The following is a 25,583-nucleotide window of genomic DNA, read 5'->3' on the forward strand; positions in this document are numbered from 1 at the left end:
TCAATTTGTCGCAAGTCTCAAGGTCACGTAAAAAAAAATACCAAAATAAATCTAAGCTGTGTACAGAACCAGTTAGGCAGACCTTCAGCACACGTGTCCGAATCGCAAGTCATACTGTAGATCTATTTTTAAACAATTTTTTTTAAACTTATCTACATGGGTCCTATCAAGTTTTGATTGATGCATATCTACAGAATATTCTAACCTGTTAAGTATAAGACAACATAAGCAATGACAAAATATAAAAGGCTTGTATTTATTTACTGTATTACTGTGAGTAGGCATGAATTTAGTATGACATATTATGTACCTACACTGACATACTTAAGAGTATAGGTAACATATATTTATAGTTTTATCTATATACAATTTTAATAACAAAATATAAGGTATTGTAGTAAAAAATGGACAACATTCCAAGAAAACAACAACAAATGCAAAGGATAACTCACTTTTTTTTCATTACTAGTTGTTAGCCGTCTTCACCCGCTTTTCCCTTTCAAACGAAGAATCAAAATCTGAGTTTTTTTTAATTGCATATTATTTCGACGACCTCGGCAGCGCAGTGGTAAAGTGCTTGCCTCTGAACCGTGAGGTGGTGCGATCCCCGGTCGGGTCATGATGGAAAATGATCTTTTTCTGATTGGTTCGGGTCTTGGATGTTTATCTATATATGTATTTGTTATAAAATATAGCATCGTTGAGTTAGCTCAATCAGTGTGATTTGTCCTAATATATTATATTTATTTATATTTATTATTATTATCAATATCTCTGGTTCTAAGATAGGTATATTACGTGATATATAACTATGAACACTGCATCAAATTCCATCCATTAGGTAGTTTTTACATAATGCGCGAATACATACAGACATACAAAAATTATTTGGCTTCTATTAGTCCCATAAAAACTTCCATATTTTTTTCTTTAATATCTCATATTTACAGACATGGCACACAGTTTTATTACATGTATGTAAATTACAATACACTAATATTGCTAAATGTGACGTGTGTAGTTTCCGTCCAAGAATATCCATATCCTTTCGTAGAGGAAGAATATAGAGAGTTGAAGACAAACAGGCCGGTCATAAAATCACAGTCAAATCTTGAAAACTTTGAGTTTCCTTTTATTCTTTCAGGCTTCGGAGTAGCACAGCGAAGAATACAAGATAGGCGACTCGATAATGAACCTTAGGTTTCTCTTTATTTCTCTCTCTCTCTCTCTCTCTCTCTTTCTAAAAATATGACAACATTTAACATTAGTTTGTAAAACGAAGGTTTTTTTTCTCAGACGCCTGGCGTTTTCTTACAAAACACATGTTTGTTCACGTTGTCATTACATTTTACAATTATCAGGGGAGTGAAACGTTTTTTCGTGGTGTTTATTAACCATAAGGATAAGGTTCTTGCTATTAAACCATCTAATAAAATAATGAGATGAATTAATAAGGTACAAGATGAATTGATTTGTATTTATTATCCTAAAAATAAATTCAAACTTAGTTTACGAGATTTTGGGCCTGTTTTATCACTTGCTGGTTAAGGTTTAGCTTATCAGATAAATGTAGACGTATTATATGTTTTAAAACTGGATAGGCCTATCGGGCAGATTTATCTAGAAATTAGTTTATCTGTCAGATTACAATATGATATTTTTTTCAGAAAGTAGTGAAACGGTGGTAAATGTAATTAAAATAAAACAAGGACGATAATATATTAATATGTTTATTTCGCATCGTTTTGCGATCGACTTACAATGTTAAACAGTATGTTGCGATGTCGTGCCTTATCCCACTGACAGGCAAAGTTTCACGTATGCGTTTCGAAGATTTGCCTTTGCCAATTGGGATAAAAGACAATGCAAACATACATACAAGCTTTTGGAAGGCGCATTCTTACATTTAATTCACAGCACCCAGGAAGATTATTACAATTTCTTATTATGTATATATTTATGAGTCGACAACAAATATATATACATAATATAATATAATTACGACAAATCACACAGATTAAGCTAGCCCCAAAGTAAGTTCGAGACTTGTGTTATGGGATACTAACTCAACGATACTATATTTTATAACAAATACATATATAGATAAAGATCCAAGACACGGGCCATTCAGAAAAAGATCATTTTCCATCATGACCCGACCGGGGTTCGAACCCGGGACCTCTCGGTTCAGAGACTTTACCACTGCGCCACTCTGAGGTCATTATATAATATTGTATAATATTAAAAAACTAAAAAAAAATCCAGACTTAATTTTTATTCTAAAAGCTACAAATTGTCTCGAAATGTAGCAAGCATTTGTTTTATTAAAATATCTTGAGCTTGTTAATTCTTTAACAACAATACACACTGAATTATTTTTTTTGAATTTCCTAACTGGGTTCAGGATATACATACATAAGACTTATAAATAACATTAGTTTCTATTGTATCCCTTAGGGCTTTAGTGATCCGTCTCGTATTTAACATAACGGGTAGGTATACATATATAAAAAATGGTTGCCTGTAAAGTCGGTTTTACGGGCGAAGATTTTACGTGACAACGTCTTTTTACACGCGCGGCAGACCGATCATAGTTGAGTGGGAGAGAGACGCAAGGCATTCGGCGGGCCTCTCTCTCGTTCGGTGACTCATCGTAACGTTACCGGGCGTTACACTTTTTCATAAGTGACTCCCAGCCGCAACCTAATTTAAGACGTTGTCACGTCAAAACTATACTATACATTACATCGCTTCATGAAAATCAGTTATTAAAAAAATAAATAATTTTCAAAACGCGTGCGTGTTTTTGGAATAACATTTCTGAACAGAATGTGAGATAAAAGTATATAACAATCGAAATTTGCATTAGATAATATAAATAGCCTATTTTATTAAAATTACAAGGCAGTGGTAAGCACACTTAAGACATGTTTCACCACTTTCTGATAAACTATTATCTGACAGATAAATCAACCGCTACACAAATCTGCCTGGTGTGATTGGTCAGGCCTTATCGAACATTTATGAAACGCATTTTTTTACGTTGTCAGCGTGATATGTTATAGCTATCAGATACGTTATCAGCAACTGTTGAAACAAGCCTTTAATCTTATACAATAGATTCATTCGAGAAAACGGAAATTTGCAACTTCCTGACTAACAATTCCCGAAATCAGTAGCATTTTAATCGCTATAAATAAATAAATAGAAGCAGAGAGAAGTAAATAAAGCACGTGCTTAAATGGCACATGAAGACTTAAGGTAAGATAGAACTTATACTTAATGTTATGTTAAACTTCGGTAAGACAACAATTGGTAACACAACTGCGAACAAATTTCAGATGGATAAATGCTTGTACAGTCAACAACACAACCTACCAAAATCCATTACAAACTCGCCATAGAGGTTCATGTAAGATTTGATATGCTGTTGACTGTACTAAGGTACAAGCGCCGATGATGGCCCATTTAATATTTAAAAATAATTCGGTTATGGTGAATTTATAGAATGCCATTGATAAAAGTGTAATGTATTTCTTAACTAATACACAAGTTGGTAATATACCAGATAATTCTTTTAGCATTGTACTTATTTTAAATATTAGCGGGCTATCATTGGCACCTATACCCTGTATTTAGTACTAATGTAAGCGAAAGGATAATCCTAAAAAAACAAACTGAATGTTTTATAATATTTTTCTTAGCAAAAATATTTATAAAAAAACATAGCAACAGTTAGGTAGGTGGAGTCAGGTAAAATAAATAGTTAACGCGACTTTAATTTTCTAAACAATTTTTAGAATCCATTGCTCGAGAGTTTTAATAATATCTTTAGTTCAAAGTTAGTATGCATAGAGCATCACATGTCCACAAGAAAAACGGTACATTTTCTTAACTTATAAAAAAGTATGAAAATATAGATTTCCCTATAAAGTACAAAGCTGATTGCACATAAAACCTTTTTAAATAGGTATTTAAATAATACAAATTAATGTAGGGCTAACATCACATTGCCTAAATCTTATTTTTAAGACAAAACCTTCATCGTTTTAAAAACAATCGAAATATTCAAATGTCCTACATCAAACATATTAAGGTACATTTAAAAGATACCTTTTTACATAAATTTGAAGAATTTGAGTACAAATCATTCCTCTATTAGGTAACTATCTAATTAAAACTTGCAGACTTGAAAGGGAATTATATATTAGTGAAATTATACAGTATTTATATATGCAAATAATGAAACTCATATATTTACTTCCGTGTCATTATTTGCGTCAACCAAAATTGTTATTTATGATCAACAAGTTTATTTGTTAGACAAATTTAAAAAAAATCTTGACTTTCAATATTAATTTCGCTACAACTTTTGAACCGATTTTGATCAAACATATCTAAGAACCACAGCATAAAAATTAGCTATCAAATAAAAGAACCGCATCCGAATAGGTTCACCCGTTGATGAGCTACGGTGCCACGTACACAGACAGACACACTTATCAAACTTATAAGACCCCTCTTTTTGCGTCGGGGGTTAAAAAATATGACTGGCGAAATAAATTCCCTGTAAATCTGCAAGTATACAAGTATTACTATATATACATTTGGGCACTTGAAACACATAGTGCGTACTATGACACTTTCGAAAAAGTCTTCAGTCCACCAGTCTTTGGGTCGCCGCAGATACGTCAACTCGGGAACGGTTAATTCAGTATTTTTGATATTAATTAGATACATACATACGCTTACAATACAAAAGTCAATTCGTAGTTATTTTTCACTAAATGAATAGAATAGAATTTATAAACGATGTCTACGTATCAATCTAAATTAAGAAAGTTTTTGATTAAATCACCTCTTAATCAAACAAACTAAATCAAAATCGGTTTATCCGTTTGGGAGATACAATGTGCAAACATAGATATTACATAGATTATATAAAACTTATAACACCAATGTCGGTAAAAATTCAAGTCGTAAATTGCAGAAAAATACGAAATATTGTGTATACGTTCCCGAGTTGACGATATACCCTTTATCCGGATCCACCCGAGCCATTCACATACACGTCCGACGCCGCGCGCTGCCCCGCTCGGATCACGCTCTGCACCGTCTGAGCTGCGCCCTGGAATTCAAAAATGGAATTTTAAATTTTGAAACTTCTTTTTTATGTGCCAGTCTTAATGACAATATAGTTTATTTGTTCAATCTACTTCTTATATATCATCTGTATTATTGTAAATTAATGTAAAACATAGCTATGTTTTTTGTCAAATAAATTTATTGATTGATCGACTAGACGTGTCTGAAATTGGCTTAGAGAAAAAAAAATATACATCTCTGGGCAGAAAGTATAATTTTCATTATTATTTAAAAAACGGAACACCTCATCGCTTATATATCTTAAATTTGACTGTTACAAAAATTCGTAATTTTGGCGACTAGATGTCGCCAAAATTACGAATTTTTGTAACAAGTATTAAGAATTAAGTCGGTTTCTATATTATGTTATTATAGTTATATTTAAATTTAAAAAAATATCAATGGACTTGGGAATTAGTAGGAAATCGTAAGTATGATGTCATCAAATGGTTTTTTTTAATTACATGAATAAGCTGTTAATCAGCGTTAACAGTGATTGTGATAAGCATAATTAGGTAGTTTTCCGATAAAAAAACGCGGAAGTACCTGAAATAAATCACATATTTGCAATCACAAAAAAAAACTAAAAAAGTGCTAATTAAAAAAACTTCAATAGTATACGTTATAGAGTCATCAAAATAAAGCGAAACTTTTATAAACAAAAAGTAATGAAATTATCACTACAATCCATATTATTATTATAAATGCGAAAGTATGTCTGTATCCGCTTTCGTGGCTAAACCACTGGACCGATTTTCATGAAATTTGGAATGCATTTGACACACGTTCAAACACAGGCTCCTTTTTTTTTCAAAAATTTAACCTCAAGTGTCTATGATAGGGGATCAAATTTTGTATGAAAAACATGTTTGTTCCGCGTTCGGAGAAACATTCAAGCGGACGAAGCCTCGAGCAAAACTAATAAAGAATAAAAATATATTTCACCCAAAATACAGACAGAAAAAACATAAGTACTACATAAGTACCTGAATGGCGGCTCCTAGGAATTGAGAGAAGGCTCTCGTCACATTGATAGCAGCTGACACCAGCTGGCCTCTCCCTGGCGTCTGCTCTGACGTCACCGCGCCAGGGGGCTCCAGGGGTATCTAGTAACACCCACAATTACGATAATGTCTCGCTCCATTAGAAATTAGCCTTAGCTATGTGCGCGTGCGAATTAAAAAAATACAGTGATTATATTAAAACAGCAGACCATGGAAGCGTTTCATATTAAAATAAAGATTATTATTTAAAAAGTAAGTGTCGCAGAAAAGTGCTTTGTAACTAACAGAAATTTGTCATTAGCGGCTTACGTGTTACTCGTATATAAACTTTATAATGACAACAAATGAGAATTAGTTACAATGTGCATTATTTACAGTACAATATATTTACAAATATACAAAAACTAATAGTTATTTAATGATTTAGAAGGTAGAAAGTTATAATTTGTAAGTTAATAAGTGATAGACTACACGTTCAAATTTTTAGTATTTCTCTACACTAAGATAATTACTTCATATTTTACATCCTATTTCATGCAATTATAAGGTTGAAATAATATAGAAAACAAAAAGACGTCGCGAAATCATTATTATGTTCAAGTGAAAATGTAATTTTTTAAAATAGAAATCACACAAATATTACTCACCAAAAACACACTGTTATTCCACTACACACACAATTTATTTACACTTCTAAAATTGTGTATAAAATACAAAGTGGTAGGCACACAAAACCGTGAGTTTAAATGCTTGTTCAATCCATCATACTGAAAAGCTTTCCCAAGAAACCATAACGAGAATGTATGTTACCTACATATTTATAGACCTCGTCATAAAACGTTACGAATTTTGTGATTTTTCTTATTTAATTTCTAAAGAAATTAACTGATTTTTTCTCCGTTTAATTCTACTAATAGAACTGAACGATAGAAATGAATGAACAGAATTAATTTTTCGTTATTTTTGAGGAATGTTTATCAGCATAAAATATTACATATTACGAATTTGTCCTATAAACAGAATATATATACATACATAATATAAACATTGGAATAGGCATTTCATTTTGAAAACCCGATTCTAACGCCCAATGTAATAAATAAAACAACCAAAAAGTGCGACACAAAAAAAAAAACAAAGTTATTACCTAATATCGGTAATGTTTGCTATCAAAATTATTTATTTCTAAATGCAAAACAAAACAATAATATTAATGATTTATTAAAATGTTGCTATGTGGCACAGAGTGTATTTACAAGCCAATGAAGCCAATTTTGTAATAAATAAATTTGTCTAAAATAAATTGACGCGTATAAAAATAGGTACAATATATGTCACACATATCTATTAATTTGCTACAACTATCTAACTAAGAGCCAAACTTACAAACAACAGTAAAAGATTCAACTTAAAAAAAATACTATTTATGTATTTTTCCACAAGAGTAAGATTTAAGCTACGGGTAAGAGTTAAGCTACGCATATTTCTTTAATCTGTTACTAAACAAATATTCAAATTAGGAAAGAAAGAAATTCTTACTACCGTGTGGAGCATCCTGCATACCTGTTCTCAGTACAATTTGTTCCCAGAATCACGACCACTGAATGTAAGTTTGGCGACCATCAATGTAAATCTATTTACATCCCAACCTCCAACCCCCAAAACATTATACACACCAGTCAGACTTAGATTAAATAGGAACAAGTTAACATTAGATATCACCCAGTTAGGAAAGACAAACATTTATTTAATCTAAGACCTGATGACCGTCACCTCAGCCCCAGTCACACAATCTAAGCAAAAGAGAGGAGAAACCCACTCTGTTGGGTGATGGTTTATCCTCAGCATTGCCGACGAAAGGTCCTGAGCCGAACCAGTTGACCCTATTGCTTGTGGCTGCAGATGTAGCTACTGATGGACTTGCAGAAGGGCTAGGTCTTCTATTAGGCCTGGCCGCGGTGGGACCTGGAGCTGTTTCCCTCCACTGCTGCCAGAGCCACGCTAACCCATCTAAGATAGGCCTCCTTGGCGGCGGTGGTGGAGGCGGTGTCGTAGTCCGTCTGGCCTTCGGTGTTACCACCACTTGGTTCAGTAAAGCCTACGAGGTTAGAGTTAGCTAAGTCTTGGTGTTTAGTCGCAGTGGTCTATGATGTGATAAGTTCAGAAATGAAACAGAAACCGGAAATGTACTGGGGGAAATTAAAGTTAAACTATTACTAGTATGTGCAAAGGTTATCGGTAGGCCTAATTTATTTAATGTTAATGTATTGCAATTATTATCTAATGGATTGTATCGAATATGCACTTATCAATAAATGAATTTTAGAAATGAATACACTCTCTAAATACGAACTGCTTAGATAAATTTTGCTCCATAAAAATTATAGGAGCATCTTAATAGCTATCTCAAAGAGATTTTACTACATACCTTAACTTACAATATTTAAAAAAATCTAAGTATATTTAAATGTTCTTTTTTGTTGTTATATATCCTTTTTAACCAATTAGCCGTGGCTTCGATACCCGTTAGTTTCCAGTTTTTTTCATCTCATACGGTAGGTATTATTGTTTTCGAAGACTTTTCACCAACAAGATTTAAATCAATAAATGCATATTCAGATTTTTCAATTTTGATTTAACATTTTAGATATGTGTATAGTGAAGTAGAAAAGTTAGAACTAACAGATAGTCTGATTTGTTCATCAGAAGAACTTGCCGTGGTGGGACCGAACCCCTGTTCTTTGAGCAACGCTGCCAGTAACGCGTCATTGCTCTTCCCATACTCCGTACTCAGCGACATAGGTGGTTGGGTCGCTTCGGACACCATGCCTGACTTTGGCGACTGCTGTTGCAGTAATTTCTTTAGAGCTTCGTCTGATGTGTGACCTGAAATATTCAATTCACAATACAGTAGCACATAATTTAAGAAAATGCTTGTGTAGATTTGAAGTGGAGTAAGTAGTAAGTTATTCTTTATCTCTTAAATTAATTTAGTTACTTATAATGTTTTGCGTTCTTCTCAGTTTATAATAAAAGTCAACATTTTAAAACTTGGGATTAACAGCCACGAGGTCACTATTTCTAAATCTGAATTCCAATTGCAATTCTTGATTTGGTGTATGGCATATATTTAATTATACCTTAAACAGATGGGATACTCTTTCTCTGTAAAATAAATATCTATTATGATATCTTTATAAATATGACTTACCTGTAAGAGCTAATTTGTTCCTTTGTGTAGTTGTCGGCCGGACGTCCTGCAATTTCACCAGAGTTTTTAATAACTTTGCGTCATCTTGTACAGTCTGTAAGTCATCTTTCACAGCTATTTTTGCACCAAAAGGCAGGTCAGTCGTATCATTATATTTCGTTTGTCCTCTTTTAGGTTTTTGTGTTATAGAGTCAAATTGTTCTGTTAGTGGCGATGGCGATGTAAGCAAATTCGAAAGTACTTTCAAATCTGTATTTATCTCTGGTTTAATATTAGGACTTACTTTAACATTGGTAAGTGGTGGTAGAGTAGGTATATTGAATTGAGATGGGTCTTGGCCCGTCGCTTTGATAAGTGCTTGTAGTAGTTTCGTGTCTTCTTGGAATTGTTTTATGTCTGCCTCTAATGACGGGTTACTCGCTATAACTGTCGTAGTACTTGGTGTAGTAGTTGTTGTTGTCGTGGTTGTAGTAGTCGACGTCGTGCGTGCTGTAGTTGTTCGTGGAGTTGTGGTTGGAATTACGTTGTTTACATTATTAGCTATTTTTTTTCCTGTTCGGACGTCGGGACTGGTACCAGTTTGTATTTCGTTCAAGCTCCTTTCTACAGCTAGAGCAATGATACGATTAGCAAGTGCTGCTTCTGGATCATCGTTGTTAGGATTTGCTTTTAGAACAGATTTCTGAAAAAAATTATAAAAACATTGATCAAATTATATTTCCACTCATTCACATAGGTCTCCCATTCTTTTTCAACCAATATTTTGGTTATTGAAACCAAATATAATTTAATCAAACAATTGTTACCAAGAAGGTACTTTAAATATACGAAAATAAATTAAAAAATATGTCAATAATGAAACAATAATAAATTTCTCTTTATTGCCACTGTGGAACCAAAACTTACCAAATTCTTTAAAAACACTAGATCCTCTTCAACGGAGAATGTTGAGGTACTTGGCATTTCAGTAGTAGATGCCCCACCTGAGACTTGTGCTTTTCTAGCAGACACAGTTGTAGGACGCACGCTTCTGGTCGTAGTTGGTCTTCTAGGATTAATAGTGGTAGATATTCTAACAGCTTCTGTAGTTGTAGGCTGCAACGTATTTAAAACGGTTCTAGGAACTAAAGTTTGTGGAGGAGCCTGTGTTGTACTTTGCGATGTATAAACAGGCCGCACATTTATTGGCGTCGTTGGGTTGGATCCTAAAGATGTAGTCAATGGATTTGAAGCTATTCTCACATTTGACGTCACTCCAGTTATAATGGGAGGACTGGGATTGTTAATCGGATTTTGGCCAACCGCTTGTAAAAGAGCCTGCAGTAGTTTAGTATCTTCTTTCAACTTTTTAATATCTGCATCTATTGAAGTTGTTGTTCCTAATGTTGTTGTAGGCACAGTTGTAGTAGTTGTTGGTCTAGTAGTAGTTGTAGTTGTTGTAGTACTAGGTACTGCTGCTCTTGTTGTTGTTTTAATGTCAAATGTAGGCAAATTGAAGTTGGCAGGATTTTGCCCTGTTGCTTGAAGGAGCGCTTTTAAAAATTTTGTATCTTCTTCCAGCTGCTTTAAATCGGCATCTATTGACCTTGATGTTGTTGTTTTACTAACCGTACCTTTAACATTTCTCTGTGTATTTGTGACTATAGGATTTTGACCAGCTGAAAGAAGTGCTTGCAACAACTTTGCTTCTTCAATTTGTCTGGCTGATAAAGATACAACTGTAGTCGATGGCAACGCTGTTGTTGTTAAGTCAGTGAACAAGTTTGAATTGCTTTGTATGTTAAAGTTTTTGGGATCTGTTGTTCCTAATAACAATTGTTGTAAAAATTGAGTATCTTCTTGATAACGTTTCTTTTCTTCAGCTGTGATTGTTGAGATTGGTATCGTTGTCGGTGGAAATGTTGAACTTACTGTCGTAGGCATATTTGTTGCAGCCTCAGTAGTCAAAGTGATTGGAGCTGATTCCGTGGTACTTGTTGTAGGAACTCTTGTGGTTGACGCAAATACTGATGTGGGTGCTTCTGTTGTTGTAATTGCAGGTGCAAATGTAGTTGTTGTTATAGTTGTTGCCGACGTGGAACTTTCAGTTACTTCTGTTATGATCGGAGTTCCCATTGTAATAGATATTGATGTTGTTGCATCTTCAGCCTTACTAGTTTGAACTTGAGGAGTTTGTGTATTTGTCTCTGTGACAGTTGAAGCAGTATTCATTGATATATCGGTTGTTACTGTCTTGGTAGCCAGTTTCAACACATTTGAATTTTGTGGAGCTAATGTTACTTCGTCTATTGGAATAAATTTGAATACTGCACTTCCAGTACCATCACTAGGTTTTTCAGTTCGTATTTGTTTTGTCTGTAATATTACAAAGTATTGTTTTATTTATGTTTATTTTTATTTGCCTCATTTAAAAAAGCGACAAAAATATGGCTATTTATTGACCCTTTAAAGTCCATCACCACTCACCTTTGACTAATAGATGAAATTTATATATACTTCATGCAATTTATAATACCCTCAACATTCAACATCTCAAAGTTTTTATGTGTTTGAACGTCTACGGAACGTGACATTAATTAGTAGCTAGCAAATGAATTCAGAGTTAAATAATGAATATACCTCCGGATCAATATCCAGTGTTAATATTCTCGGTTCATGAGTAGAACTTGTCATTGACGATATAACCATTTCCTCTTTAGCGGCCGTAGATATACTATTAAGCAGAATCTCATCAACGGAAGGTAGCATTGTTGTTGTGCGTAAACTTAATACATGCGAGGCGGTGCTTTTTTCAGCGGGCGACTTATTTGTGGCAGTTGTTATACCCAATGAACTGCTATCTTTTATATTAAGTGCCGATGAAGAGATCTGCAATTATGAAATAAAATGTTACCCTTTGCTGTGTCAGTATTTAAGCATTATCGTGCAGGGAGCATGCAGAGCTTAGTACAATAACCAGATATACTTGCGCATGCAGTCAGCTCAAGACACCAGGCGCCCAGTGCAAAGAAGCCCCAAGCAGAGCGTTAAAGCTAAAACAACTCAAAGTCAATACCATGTGTTGAAGGTTATTTACATTGTCTGTTGTTAAACGATCCGTTCCGTTATTTGAGGTGTCTGTGGATGTCACTGTATTAGTGGATACTCGGATGGGGTTAGACTCCGGCCGTACAATGGCCGGGTTGTTATGGATGGGGCTGTATGGATTTCGCAAACTCCATGGACTGATTGGTAGTATGTCAATTTTTTGCATTACACGTGGCACTCTAGTCCCATTCGGGAATCTACGTATTACTGTGTTATTGGGTAGTACGCCGTAAATGATGTAAGGGCTTGCCTCTGTTAATGATTCCAGCACGTCATCGTTAGGATTTTTACGTACCACTGTATTATTAGGTAAAATTCCAAAAATGAAATAATCTTTTTTCGGGATTGTTGTATCACTAACCCTGTTCTGAATGCTTGAAATTATGTTTTGATTAGTTTCATTTGTAGAAGATTTATTACTACTTTCGGTATTTGAATCTGTCGTTGTTTCGATATCAAGCATTGTAGTGTCAATGTTAGTTTGTGTGGTTGTTTCTGTGACCATTGAATCTGTAGTAGTTTCCGTATTTTCTTGTTGAGTCGTTGGCTGAGCATCATCAATATTTCTATTTAAAATCTTATCTGTGGTTTGTAATATCTCATCTGTTGTGGAAGTAATAGTGGTACTTTCAATATTATTTAATATTGTTGCCATGGTTGTAGTTTCTATAGCACCAATTTGTGATAAAACTGAAGTTTCGCTTGTAGTCGCTAAGGGTAATGTCGTTGTTGAAATCGTTTCTTGATCAACTCCAGAATTTGTACTGCTAGAGGCCATATTGGGTGTTTTTGAAATCGTCAAAGGATTAACAGAAGAAGGAATAGTTGTGGAAGACGTGGGATCATTTGTCTCATTTGTCGAATCATTTGATTCAGTTGTTGAAGTAAATGAATTCATTATTTTAGTCAATCGATTAGAGAGTGGAATATTGTTAGTCTGAATCAAGTCGGTTACAGGAGTCGCTGTCGCTATTTCGTTGTTGTGTTGTCTGATTAAGTCCTCTATCATCTTCAAAACTCTAGCTTTTTTAGACAATACCCATATTTGAAGAGGAGATAGATTCTGTTTTGGCCGATTATTATTAATTGAGGGTAGGGATAAAGTAGAAATCGGTATAACAGGAGTTGTTGTGGTTTCTTCCCATAAACGGAAATTTGACAAAAATGGGATAGGTACGGGTCTGTTAGCTATTGTACTACTGTTTATATCTACCGAATCTGTACCTTGTAGTGCAGACGATGTCGTACTACTGATTTGATTAGTTGTACTTGGTTTGAACTCTGCTGTTGTACCAGTTGTTGCTGTCATTATGTCAGTAGTTAAAGTCGTCTGACTACTAGAAACAGATACTGTGCTAGTGGTTTGTTGTGTATTTACTGGGCTATTTACAGCTGATGTGGGATTTTCAGTGAGACTAACTGTCATTCCAATACTGCTGTCAGTATTTACAATAATGTCGCTCATTACATTTTGGACGATATTGGTACTACTAGTATTTATATCAATATTATTTGTAATATCTATATTTTGAGTATCTTTAATATCTTCCAAACTGTAAGGAGTAGTATTTGGAATAATGTCTACATTGTCAGCTCCGGTCGCAAGTTTATCTAATGCCCTAGGAATTAGTGTCTTTAACAACTTAGCCATGTCCATTGATAGTTTAGTTTTACTATCACTGTCCATATTTTCTATAATATTTTTAATGTTATTCGACAACATGCTAGTTAGTTCAGAGGAAACTATATTATTACTGGATATTAAAATATCAGACACAGTATTATGTACCGTTGTTGGAAGGTCAGTCGATGCCATGTTAACTGGTGTAGGTTCAGGTGCAGTCGTAGATTGGTCTGTAGATTGTTCAGAGTATAATACCTTTATGGCAAATGGTCTTCTGGCAGAAATAGGAGTAGTGGGAGTGGGAGTAGATAAAGGAGTAGATGGTAATGTATTCACAGGATTAAATTTTCCATCTTCTGTGTTTAGTGGTTGTGTACTTTCCCCAACCGACAAACGATTAATCACATTTTGTGTCTGGTCAGTGTTCTGTACAAGTTTAGCATTTGTGTTGGCACCAGCACTTGTTGTGTCTTGACTCGCAAAGCCTTTGACACTATTTACATTAATACTGTTACTCACGCCGTTGAATGGTTTTACTACATCATTATTAGTATTTTGATTTTGCGATACTTCTGTTGTTGAGGATAATCGTGGTTTGGGTGTAGAAGTAAGAATCTCAGCTAAAGCATCAAATATTGATACTGTAACTGACGGTGAGTGATGTGTAGCCTCAACGTTCATAATATGTGATGGTTTGACAAGACTCTCTGAAAGTTTCAAGTCCGCTGAGGTAAGTTTACTCCGTGTCTTAGTGAAAGAGATAGCATTCACGTCTGGCCCTAAGTCAATTTCTTCTCCCTCTACCTGAAATTAGAAGTGGTCTCACCCATATAAATAGAAAAATAGAAGGTGTTCTTAAATTGGTTTTCTGTAAATTTTAAACACGAAATTGTAAGAGTCTGATGAATTGAAAGGAAAATCAAGTGTTTCAAATAGAAATTCGTGCAAAGACCAAAGCCGCTTTATATTTGGTATAAAGATAATAAATAGGATAGAATGGGTGTTAGAAATATCAAGAGAGATACACAATGCATTATTAAAACAAGTGATAAAATAATACAAATTTAATGTTTGTAAAATTCGTTAGTGGATTGCTATAATACATAATGTTCACTTACATTATATACTATACATACTTGCATAAGTTCATGCCTTAATATTTTTTTTTGTAACTTAAAGCTATAAAATATTTTACATAATACATCGCAACCCATTTTAATTCAAACCTAATGCAAGAACTTTCCTTAATATACTCGTAAGTAAATTGTTTTATTTCAAAAAGATAAATATACACAATAATAAAATAAAGGTTTAAGTAAAAAGTGTTAATAAAGAATAATCTATATCTCTTTGAAATTAAACAACTAAAAATAATGTAATGAATAATGATAATGAAAGCTATAACTATATGATTCCGTTAACCAGTTGTATGGATGATTCGTGAGTGTTTGATGGTGGTGTGAGACTCTGTCTTGTCATCGACTCGGTTGTTACATCTGGAAAGTCTTCCGTATCAAACCAATAAGGCTCTTCTATAGTCTTTGTCAAAGCGTCGTCAGTGACGAAGAATTTCAGCCAAGCCTTTAGCAATAAGAAACTTTTCATTATTAACAGTTTCGCAAATGATGTTTTTAATGTATAGTGGCACAATGATATTAATGTAAAACTCAAACAAATATTGATTGTGGTTTTGAATGTGATCCTATATTTATTTAACAAAGTCTAGTAACATTACTTAACAAGTCGGCGTGTGAATGATTTATCAGCAAAAATGTTTTTGTTAATTATACGCATGTATAAGGATAGTTAGTAAATCTTAATGCCAATCATATAAAGGGGCTTTGTATAATTTTGAAAAATATTTATACAACTTACAATAAAATCTGAATTATATTCTACTCACAGTTGTAGTTGATGTTACAGATGGAACTGTAGGCTTATAAAATGGTTTATCTAAATAAGAAGCTCTAAATTTGGAGCTAAATCTGCCTTTCACTTTATCAGGCTCAGATGATATCTGGAAAGCATCAATTAATGTTTCATCTAAAATGAGTTTATTTAAAAATTAAATACGCTTTTAGATACTTACAACACTGGATAGTTCTTCTGACGGTTTTAAATAGGAGTCGCCATATTTTCTAATATTTTTTTCACGCGTCTTTGGAGTAACTGTGTTCGGAATATCTATATCCTTTTCATATGATTTAGTACGTTTACGCGTTGTTCTTCCTGTTTGAAGATTTCTGACAATAGGCGTTGTACTCCCAGATGTAGGTTCTACGTTTTCTAAACGGTTTATAGAGTCTGGATCTTTGTAAATTGCGTGATACTTGACTGTTGTAGGGTTTTCACTAATCACAAGTTTATGTCCATTTTCCTCGATGGCATTTACAGTCTCACTTACAATGTTTTGCTCTTGAGATTCTTTACTAGTCACTGCAATAATAAACATTTCCTTGCTTTCATTATCCTTTATTTGGTTTTCTGATACAAGAGTATTATTTTTCGCGGAATTATTTAACAGTGTATAAATTAGTGGCATCTCAGCATTGTCTTCTGTTTTCGATTCTACGGATATAGTATCATTGATAACTTCTTTTGAAGCTTCAACAGATGATGTTTTGTTTTTATTATTTCTAAAACGTGAATAATATGACGTTCTTGGTACTATTTTGGGTTTTAAATTTGAGACTTCTGAGTTAGTGGATTTTTCCTCAGACGAACGTTCTGTGGTAGAGCTTTTCCTATTAAAACTTTTTCGATAGTACACTGTTGGCCTTACAAAAGTCTTTTTTAACGATGTGCTAGATTCAACACTAGATCTTTCCATGGTTTCCTTCTTCGGAGACTCAGTTGTGGTCAGTTTAAATTTTCTATTATATTTATATGCTGGTTTAGCTGTACTTTGGTCCAATGAATTCGTTGACACTGTAGTTGGAGAGAATGATGTCAATTTTCTTCTTCTCGGGTTATAAGTACCACGCGGGCGAAATTCAGGCTTTTTTGCCTTTACAGGTTCGGGACTAGTAACGACTATTTTATCTTCCTGCTTTTCATCTTTTTTTATTTCATCTTGTGTATTTAGTTTGTGGCGCAACTGGAATTACATGAAATAAAGTCAATTTCAAATACTTCTTGGATGTAAACAATATTTAACATTAAGTTATTTCTTTTTAAATTAACACTTTCACGGACGCACGATCGCTGCAGTTATAATTGTTTGTTGATATAAGTATTTGTCAGCGTAAACTTGTGACTGGCCATACTTCTTTTTGTCCTTTGTTCTACTTTAGTTATTAGCTGCAAGTTCTCCAAAAATAAATAAATAACAATTGCTGATGGCTGATTGGTGCTGCCAGGGGGAACTGGTCAGCTTAATTCTCATATTTTATGTTTGGTATATCATTTTTTAAATCAGCACTCAATCACAATCTTAACATGTATTTTGTGTACTTTACCATGTACTTTATGTACTGTTTTACACTATTAGAAAAAAAAAACAAAAAATAATGGTAAGCTCCTCTATTATTATTGCAACCAACACTGTTTAAATGTCTTTCGTCATTGATCTTCTCAGCAGTGATAGTTCCGAAATGGCAGTATTGTTGTTATGCTTTTTGAGAAATTATTATAATGGGTAATATAAAAATTGACTTGAAAAAGTGCCTGTGATGGTCTAATTTCTGCATAAATCTAGTCGAGCGTCAGCGTAAGTGTTAAATCATATAATCTGATGATACATTTAAAAAATAATAATCATCCATTTTGAAATGAAGTGGGAATTACCCTTGAGTTTTTGTTTTGACTGGTTCCAGTGTTACTTTGTGACAAAGTTGCATGTGTTTTGTAAATTTTTTGTGATGCTTTCAATGTCAAACTCTCACTGCTTGGAGAGCTCGCTTGTGTCTGAAATTTGAAGCTTGAATGTTAAGACATTAATAACAGAGTGGAAATGTATTTGTAGAATTTCCTTTAAAGTCGATATAAAAGGACCAATTTCGGTGTTTAGAATATAATAGCTGAAACGAGTGAGTATTCGATTGTGTTATAGACATATATATAGAAATAATGATTTTTCTTGTTGTTAGCTTTTTATATTTTAAGCGTTCTGTAAAGATAGATAATTCTTGAAAACAAAACGTAGATTTTAATGAATTTGAATTTTTTGTAAATCTGAATAGAATTAAATATCATTCATGGTACCAATAATACAACTTACCGATGCATTTTTTGCCTGAATCAAAGCTTTAAAACTTTCTGGATAATTGTCGTCTTCACTTATTTCGTCCGTAGAAGGAACCTTAGGTGCAGTTGCCGATGGTTTAAAATTCACTTTCCCTCTCGCTAATGGTCGTTTTAACACTTTTGTTGCTTTTGTCGTGGTACTAGCCGGAGTACTAGATAATGTTTCCGTACTTGACTGAATTGTTGGTTGAGTTTCGGCAAATACAATCTGAACAGGAGCCTGAATTTCGGATTGACTAGGAATACTTTCATTTTTCTGACTAGACTTGACTGGAGCGACTACACTAGAAGCTGTGATTCCTTCGCCTGTTAAATTGGTGTCAGTTTCCGATAACCTTTGTTTGTAACGCAGTTTCCTTGAATTTCTTAAGTCTGAATTTCTGGCAGTGGTGGGTTCTTTTTCGAAGCTTGACAAACCATTAGTTGTGCCAGAAACATCAAGATCAAGTGACCTGGCATTGGGTCGCGTATTTATACGACCTCGTAACTTTTTCGGTGCTACGGCCTCTACAGTTTGAACTGATGAACTTCTTCTCCTAAACTGATTGTCAGCATTATTTTCCTTTCTAGCTGTGATTATTCTGTCAACCGTATCGGATTTATCATCTGTAATTGAAGAGGATATTTCTGTAGATCTTTGAAGTGTAGAATATTGTGTTTTTCGAATTCCTTGTCGCGATCTGCTTCGATTAATGGGTTCTCTTTGTTTAGGTGTCTCGGTAGTAATATTTTCGATGTTTTTACTTCGAGTTCGACTAGAAATCCTTTTGGAGTCATATCGTTCGTTACGTTCGTCTCTTGGTTGGCTTGGATTTGCTTCAGTCGAAGCATCTATCCTTTGCAGTGGCCTTTTTGATTGAGACCTTGTTTGCACGGCTCGTTGAGGTATTTCTTGTCTTCTACTACTCCTGGGTTTGAAAGTGGGCGCAGCTTCAGATGGTTCTGCTTCTGTAGAGCTTCTTACATCAGCAGCCGTCGGCGATGGCTGCCGTCTGTTATATCTGGATGCGCCTTCCACCTGAAAATGAGATAACAATACTTAGTAAAATGATGCAAACTACTAAAATATGATGGAAAAACAAGTCATATCTGGGTTGTAACCATAGGTAATAAAATGCTGACAACTCTATGAATGACCTTGTTTTGACCTATAAAATTACCAAAACCAATTTCATGATAGCAATTAGATAACACAAATTAATAACTACTATATAAATTTAAGAATGATAATGTAGTTCTTAAGATCTGATAGAAAGTACATTAGTCTGTGCATTCTTGTGAAATCTGGAAGTGCATCTTAATGCAGTAATCACAATGAAAGCGTATATCTGCAGTAAGAGCAATGGTAGGATGGTGGCTGGTCACTGTGACGAACTGTTGTTACTTAATGTGACATAATGCTTATTAACGAAAATCACGGCATTGTTAGTGATCTAACAATACTGTGATTTTTGTATATAATTATTGATATATTTGTGACAAATCACCGTGAAGTAGACGTGACATCCACAATCAAAATTATTATAACGTATGAAGTTTACTAGTAGGTACTACTACAATATTCAGTTTAGGATCTTACACGGTGAGATATTATTTTTTTATTATAAATAATTTATTATAAATAATTTATTATAAATAATTGAAATTTCAACATCTTACTAATATTATAAATGCAAAAGTTAGTGAGGATGTATGTGTGTATGTATGTTTGTTACTCTTTGACACAAAATCTACGGGATGGATTGTTATGGAATTTGGTACAAGGGTAGAATATAAACTAGAATAACACATAGGTTAATTTTCATCCCAAAATTCCAAGAGAGCGAAGCCCCAGGGCGCAGTTAGTAGTTTATGGTTCGTTTATAGCGACATCATACACTTTATGCTTATTGAACAAAGTGAAGAAACTCAAAAATTAAGTGGTTGACACAAGTTTTTATTGTCGAACAGGGAGATCTTGTTTCATTCAACGCATGACAAATAACCATGTCCACGCAGTAAACCGCTATACCGATTAATATAAAAACCAATACATTTAATAAAAATTGTATACAGCTCCGACATGATTTATTAGTTGACTTTATTTAAGCAAAGCCAGATTATTTTTTAGATAAACACTTACGAATGAGTAATTAAATATAAAGTATTAAAAGTATTAATGTCGGCCAGTGACCACGGACCTTTGTAACAAGGTTCGAAAAGTCTGGGAAATAAATAAGGTATGTGCGCGTTCAATATCTCTCGTATAATATATAATTATGTAACGCGAAAGTTTAAACGTAGTTTTAGATATAAAGCATATTATATTACGTTTTTATCTCTAAATATAGAGCTATTGATACCCCACACGTGTCTGAATTTAAATTAAACGTAAACGTGTGTCTAACAATCTAAAACGGGGACATGTGGAGATTGGACATTCATAACAAGCCTTTTACTAGGCGGGGCCTACATAATTAGATCTAGTGTAGGCTAAATAGTCACAATAATAATAATTCGATATTGGATTACATAAAGTGACTGTTTCATTGTGTTAGCTAAGTATAAAATAAGTTTTTTACAAAAATCTCATTTTTTACTCAAACTTTTATTGTTGTCAGAGCGATCTTATTGATTTTAATGTGTGAAAAATCATGTTCGTACAGTAAACCGTTGAAGAGTTTCCGTTCCTGAATGCTCCATAAGGTCAAGCTTCTCATAATAATGCATTGTCATCCAAAATAGAATTTTAGCGCAATCGGTTGAAGATATCTGTTTCAAAATGTTTGGCAAAATATATTTCACCAATTCCGCATTTTCTTAAACCTTCTTTTGTTTTATACTTACTTTTGTCCTCCTCAGAGAGCACCTAAGAAATCTTATTTTTTTTTAATGTTGAACCTTTGCGTACAGAAATGTAAAAAAAAACTTTAACTTTTTGACCTTTGACGGTGCCACTCTTATGCCACTCATTGATTTTTTTTTAATATAAAGTTCGAAAGTGACTGCTGTATGCTGATATTGTACTTGTAAATGTTTTTCGCAACATATTCGGCAAATTCGTACTAATTGCGAATTAGACCAATCGCGAATAAGGTGTATTGGGCCAATAGCGCTTAAATATTGGTAAACTAATGGTACCTACTCATATAGGTCGTCCAGCCTTATCAGACGGGGTTAAAGTCCTTATCAAACTGAAAGCAGTCAAGGGCGTTCTCAGGCACGACCTGCACCTGGGCCATACTTTCTGTTACCACGCGTGTTACATGCACGGAGTAAAGCCTCGTACATAATGAGCTAGTCATTTAACATTTGTTTATTTTAATTAATCTGAAAAGCTTTATATTGTTGTAACTATAGTCTTTTACAAATCCGGTTTAACAAACATTGCTCGGACGATTCTTAGAGAAATATATTTTATACAGATACTATTATAATACTAGATCCTATTAATATTATAAATACGAAAGTTTGTGAGGATATGTGTGTACAAAACATACGTTTGTTAGTTTTTCACGCTAAATCTACTGGACGGATTTCGATGAAATTTGGTTGGTACACGGATAGAATATAACCTGGATAACACACAGGGTACTTTTATCCCGAAATTCTCACGGGAACGAAGCCCCGGGGCGCAGCTAGTAAGTATATATGTATGGGGATGCCTACGACCTTGCGAAGTGAAGAGAAAGAAGTAGGAAAGTGGAGCCTGGTTTCCTCAACGCTCAGATGAGAGAGAATTACATCATACAAAAAGACAAATATGACTTTCTGAAAAGGAAAACTAAAATATCTTATGTGTAAAATGTGGTTTCCTTACACTAGTATCATTAAAACTGATTTATAAATGATCATAAGTATAGGTTAATAACCGGTTCTGTATTTATGATCTAGATCAAGTTTACTATCAAGTGAACCCGTAACTATCACTTTTCACTTTCTCTCATCTCCTGACTTTTCCCACATCTAAAAATAACAAATACTTAGTTACAATTGCATCCTGTAGAATAAATATTGTGTAAAATTTATAAATTCGAAAATAATAATATAAGAGATATGTTTTAACTCATAATTACAATTTATTAAGTCCTGGGTATGTTTGTGTTCATCGGACTGCGGTCCAAACTCACTGTTTAGTGTGAGCCGTTGAGTGTTGTCCATTTACGACAACTGAAACGATACATTGTTATTTTACGACTTTTATCCTTTTTAACCCCCGACGCAAAAAGAGAGGTGTTAGAAATTTGACCGCCAAGTGTGTCTGTCTGTGTACGTGGCACCGTAGCTCATCACCGGGTGAACCGACTTGGATGCGGTTTTTTTAATTGATAGCTATTTTTTACGCGGTGGTCTTAAATATCTTTGATCAAAATCGGTTCAGCCGTTCAAAAGTTGTAGCGGAATGAAAATTGAAAGTCGGGGTTTTTTTAATTTGTCTAACAAATAAACTTGTAACAATCATCCATGTCTGTTATAAAACAGATTTAATTTCGCCTAAATTAAAAGCACTTTATCAGTAAGAACAAACTGACAAATCTTTGCAAGATTATCTCCATTCTAAATCGTGACCAGTCTCACACATGAACCTAGTCAATCACTTACTGGAACACTTCAACTTAATATTCACCGTTTCGCAACTTTGAGTATGAAATTTTGCATAATAAAATATATTTTGTTCTCATTTGTTGATTGCCAATATGAGCTTTATTCCATCTGCTTTATTACAATTGCAGCCAAACTCTATAGCCAATTATTCTCGTACAGAAAACGCACATTTACCTACATGATGACTTTGTATGACTTTTCAGTGAAAAAAGTAACGCAATTATCTACTTATTTTAACGACTTAGATTAATTTCGACTTACAGAATCAATAAATCAATGATAAATGTGTGAAAGACATTGCGCAACACGTCCTTGTCTGTTTTGTCCTTTTGTGTTTTATCGCCACAACTTTTACTTATTATAAATTTGGTTTCAGTTAATATATATATATATATATATATATACTTGTATCGTTCTCGTAATATATATATATATATATATATATATATATATATATATATATATATAAATATAAATATTCCATTAAGTTGGCATGGTGATACCGACTGCGTAAATTTTTGTAAGTCAGCGGAGATTGATATTAGATCTCATAAGGAAAATAATAGAATGGATATTTTTGACATGTCTTCTTATTTCAAAATAATAAAAGTTACTATTTGTTGGTTGATAGGTCGATCTCGACGATCGATATGTTTAAATTATGCAATTTCAAATGTTATGTTAAAGAGTTATAGCCAAAGTGGCTACCGCAGACTTCTTTTTTTCTTTTATTATATTCATTATCTGTCAATCATTAAATTTATTCATTGTAAAATAACAACGTGGAATTATATAATATTGTAATTCAATACATAGTTATCGTACACTTGTGAACTACATAAAAATTAATTATGTATGCGTGTGGTGCAGCCAACGTCAAGCTATCAAAAACTATTGCATTTTTGCCACCTATATCTAATTAGGCCACCTCCGATTTATCAAACCTTTGGCTGCAACTTCGCCCGCGTGAATTTCGTAGTAGTTGTAAGATAATACATACTGAAAACTACTACTGTTCCTGTTGATTACCATATATGTTCGTGAAATTTCATGAAGATTAGTTCAGTAACATATAGATGTCACCAATAGACATATACTTCGCATTTATATTATTAATTGGCGTAACGTAGGAAACAACTGACGTCTCTGGTGTTCCACAAAGTTCCGGTTTAAATTAAGAAAACGACATTACTTACAGATTTTTTTTCGGATATTATATAAAGAAACGAAAGCGTAGGATATGGACAATGGATAGAATTTGACGAACTCCTTTTGTTTCTAAGTATCGAAGTGGAAACTCAAAATAACTTTTGTCTTATTAAGCGTATCATATACTTGGCTACAATACAAGACTTGCCAAATTGACCCTGTTTGACAGATGACTCTCTGACGAAATATGTCCTAATGTGCAGACCAAAAACCTGTCTATTTCTTTTGTGGACCAGGCATGCGAAATTAACCAATACATTGCTACATGTGTGAATAACTATTTTGCAAAATGATTCGATCTAGATAATTTCATTAGTATTAAAGTTTTTTTTTTATAACTCGAGTGATCCGTGAAATAACTGGTTTGTTTACGAATATTTGAACCCACGTTTCTTATTGCAGTAAAAAAGTTTGTTGACACCTGCGTATATGTTATAAAAACAGATAAATAAATAAATAAATATATTAGGACAAATCACACAGATTGAGCTAGCCCCAAAGTAAGTTCGAGACTTGTGTTATGGGATACTAACTCAACGATACTATATTTTTATAACATATACATATATAGATAAACATCCAAGACCCGGGCCAATCAGAAAAAGATCATTTTCCATCATGACCCGACCGGGGATCGAACCCGGGACCTCTCGGTTCAGTGGCAAGAACTTTACCACTGCGTCACCGTATATATTTTAGGTATATATTTAGATAGGTATATATATTATTATATTTATCCTTAATAGAACAAAGAGAGACTGAGGTCATTAATTTAAGATCCCCTTCTCTCTCTACCTCCATTTTTAATCTCTAACCGCCTGTTCCAAGTTTCAATGGAATTGTAGGGGGTGCGCTCGCGTACTCTCTTGCCCCCCTTTTTGTAATGAATAAATAGTACTAAATAAACGTAAAATATACGCAAAACCATTGATAACATTTAAACATACCACGACATCAGGGTAGCAACGTAAATTACTTAAAGAAAAATCTGTTAAAACTATTCTTTTGAACTGACAAGAACTAGCACTTTGTTCCCTGAAATCTTAAGTGGATACAAATTAACATATAGTCTAACCAACACCTGCATTCCGGCGAAAGTCCGCGATCGCTTTCAAGCTAAACCAGTCGGCTTTCTTCAATAATGTAAGTGTAATAGCGTGCATTTATAACGCGGCGCAAGTCACAGAAAGTAAGCTTCGTTTATCACAAATTTTATGAAATAAATACCCATCGTTGTTTTCAGTACGTCAGCTGTGACGTCAGCCGAATGTCACAAATCGAAATTTATTTTAATTACATTTATACATTTTCAAGCAATTTGCACTATGATATTTATTTGCTTTTAGTGAATGTCCAGTTAATAATGCACTTGCAATTCAAACAGGATGACATTTTATCTTCTAAAGAAGCATTTTGCGAATTCGCACTGAATAGTCATAAACTTTTGCATCTGAAAACAAAGGATCGCCATGCT

The 25,583-nt window shown here is 33.7% G+C and overlaps 1 protein-coding gene across 17 annotated transcripts in view; it reads right to left on the minus strand.

Annotated features, from left to right (window-relative positions):
• Positions 1 to 1,714: 1,714 nt before the first annotated feature.
• The window catches only part of LOC128669194 (mucin-2-like), an 84,523-nt gene continuing 60,654 nt past the window's right edge, over positions 1,715 to 25,583 (minus strand). The window contains exons 3-15 of one of the 17 annotated variants that reach the window (XM_053743808.2): positions 18,291 to 19,334; positions 17,858 to 17,977; positions 16,161 to 17,168; positions 15,975 to 16,088; positions 12,416 to 14,875; positions 11,980 to 12,228; positions 10,267 to 11,715; positions 9,893 to 10,042; positions 9,361 to 9,406; positions 8,833 to 9,035; positions 7,969 to 8,247; positions 6,132 to 6,251; positions 1,715 to 5,128 (exon numbers count right to left, since the gene is read on the minus strand). In XM_053743808.2, coding sequence (XP_053599783.1) covers positions 5,039 to 5,128; positions 6,132 to 6,251; positions 7,969 to 8,247; positions 8,833 to 9,035; positions 9,361 to 9,406; positions 9,893 to 10,042; positions 10,267 to 11,715; positions 11,980 to 12,228; positions 12,416 to 14,875; positions 15,975 to 16,088; positions 16,161 to 17,168; positions 17,858 to 17,977; positions 18,291 to 19,334 — 7,332 coding nt within the window. In that variant the 3' untranslated portion in view covers positions 1,715 to 5,038. Of the gene's footprint in view, positions 5,129 to 6,131; positions 6,252 to 7,968; positions 8,248 to 8,832; positions 9,036 to 9,360; positions 10,043 to 10,266; positions 11,716 to 11,979; positions 12,229 to 12,415; positions 14,876 to 15,974; positions 16,089 to 16,160; positions 17,169 to 17,857; positions 17,978 to 18,290; positions 19,335 to 25,583 lie in introns of all 17 variants that reach the window. The other 16 variants (XM_053743803.2, XM_053743798.1, XM_053743800.2 and 13 more) reach the window with 16 other exon arrangements.

The sequence above is a fragment of the Plodia interpunctella genome, chromosome 4, assembly GCF_027563975.2.
Source record: "Plodia interpunctella isolate USDA-ARS_2022_Savannah chromosome 4, ilPloInte3.2, whole genome shotgun sequence".
In the NCBI taxonomy this organism is placed as follows: Eukaryota; Metazoa; Arthropoda; class Insecta; order Lepidoptera; family Pyralidae; genus Plodia; species Plodia interpunctella.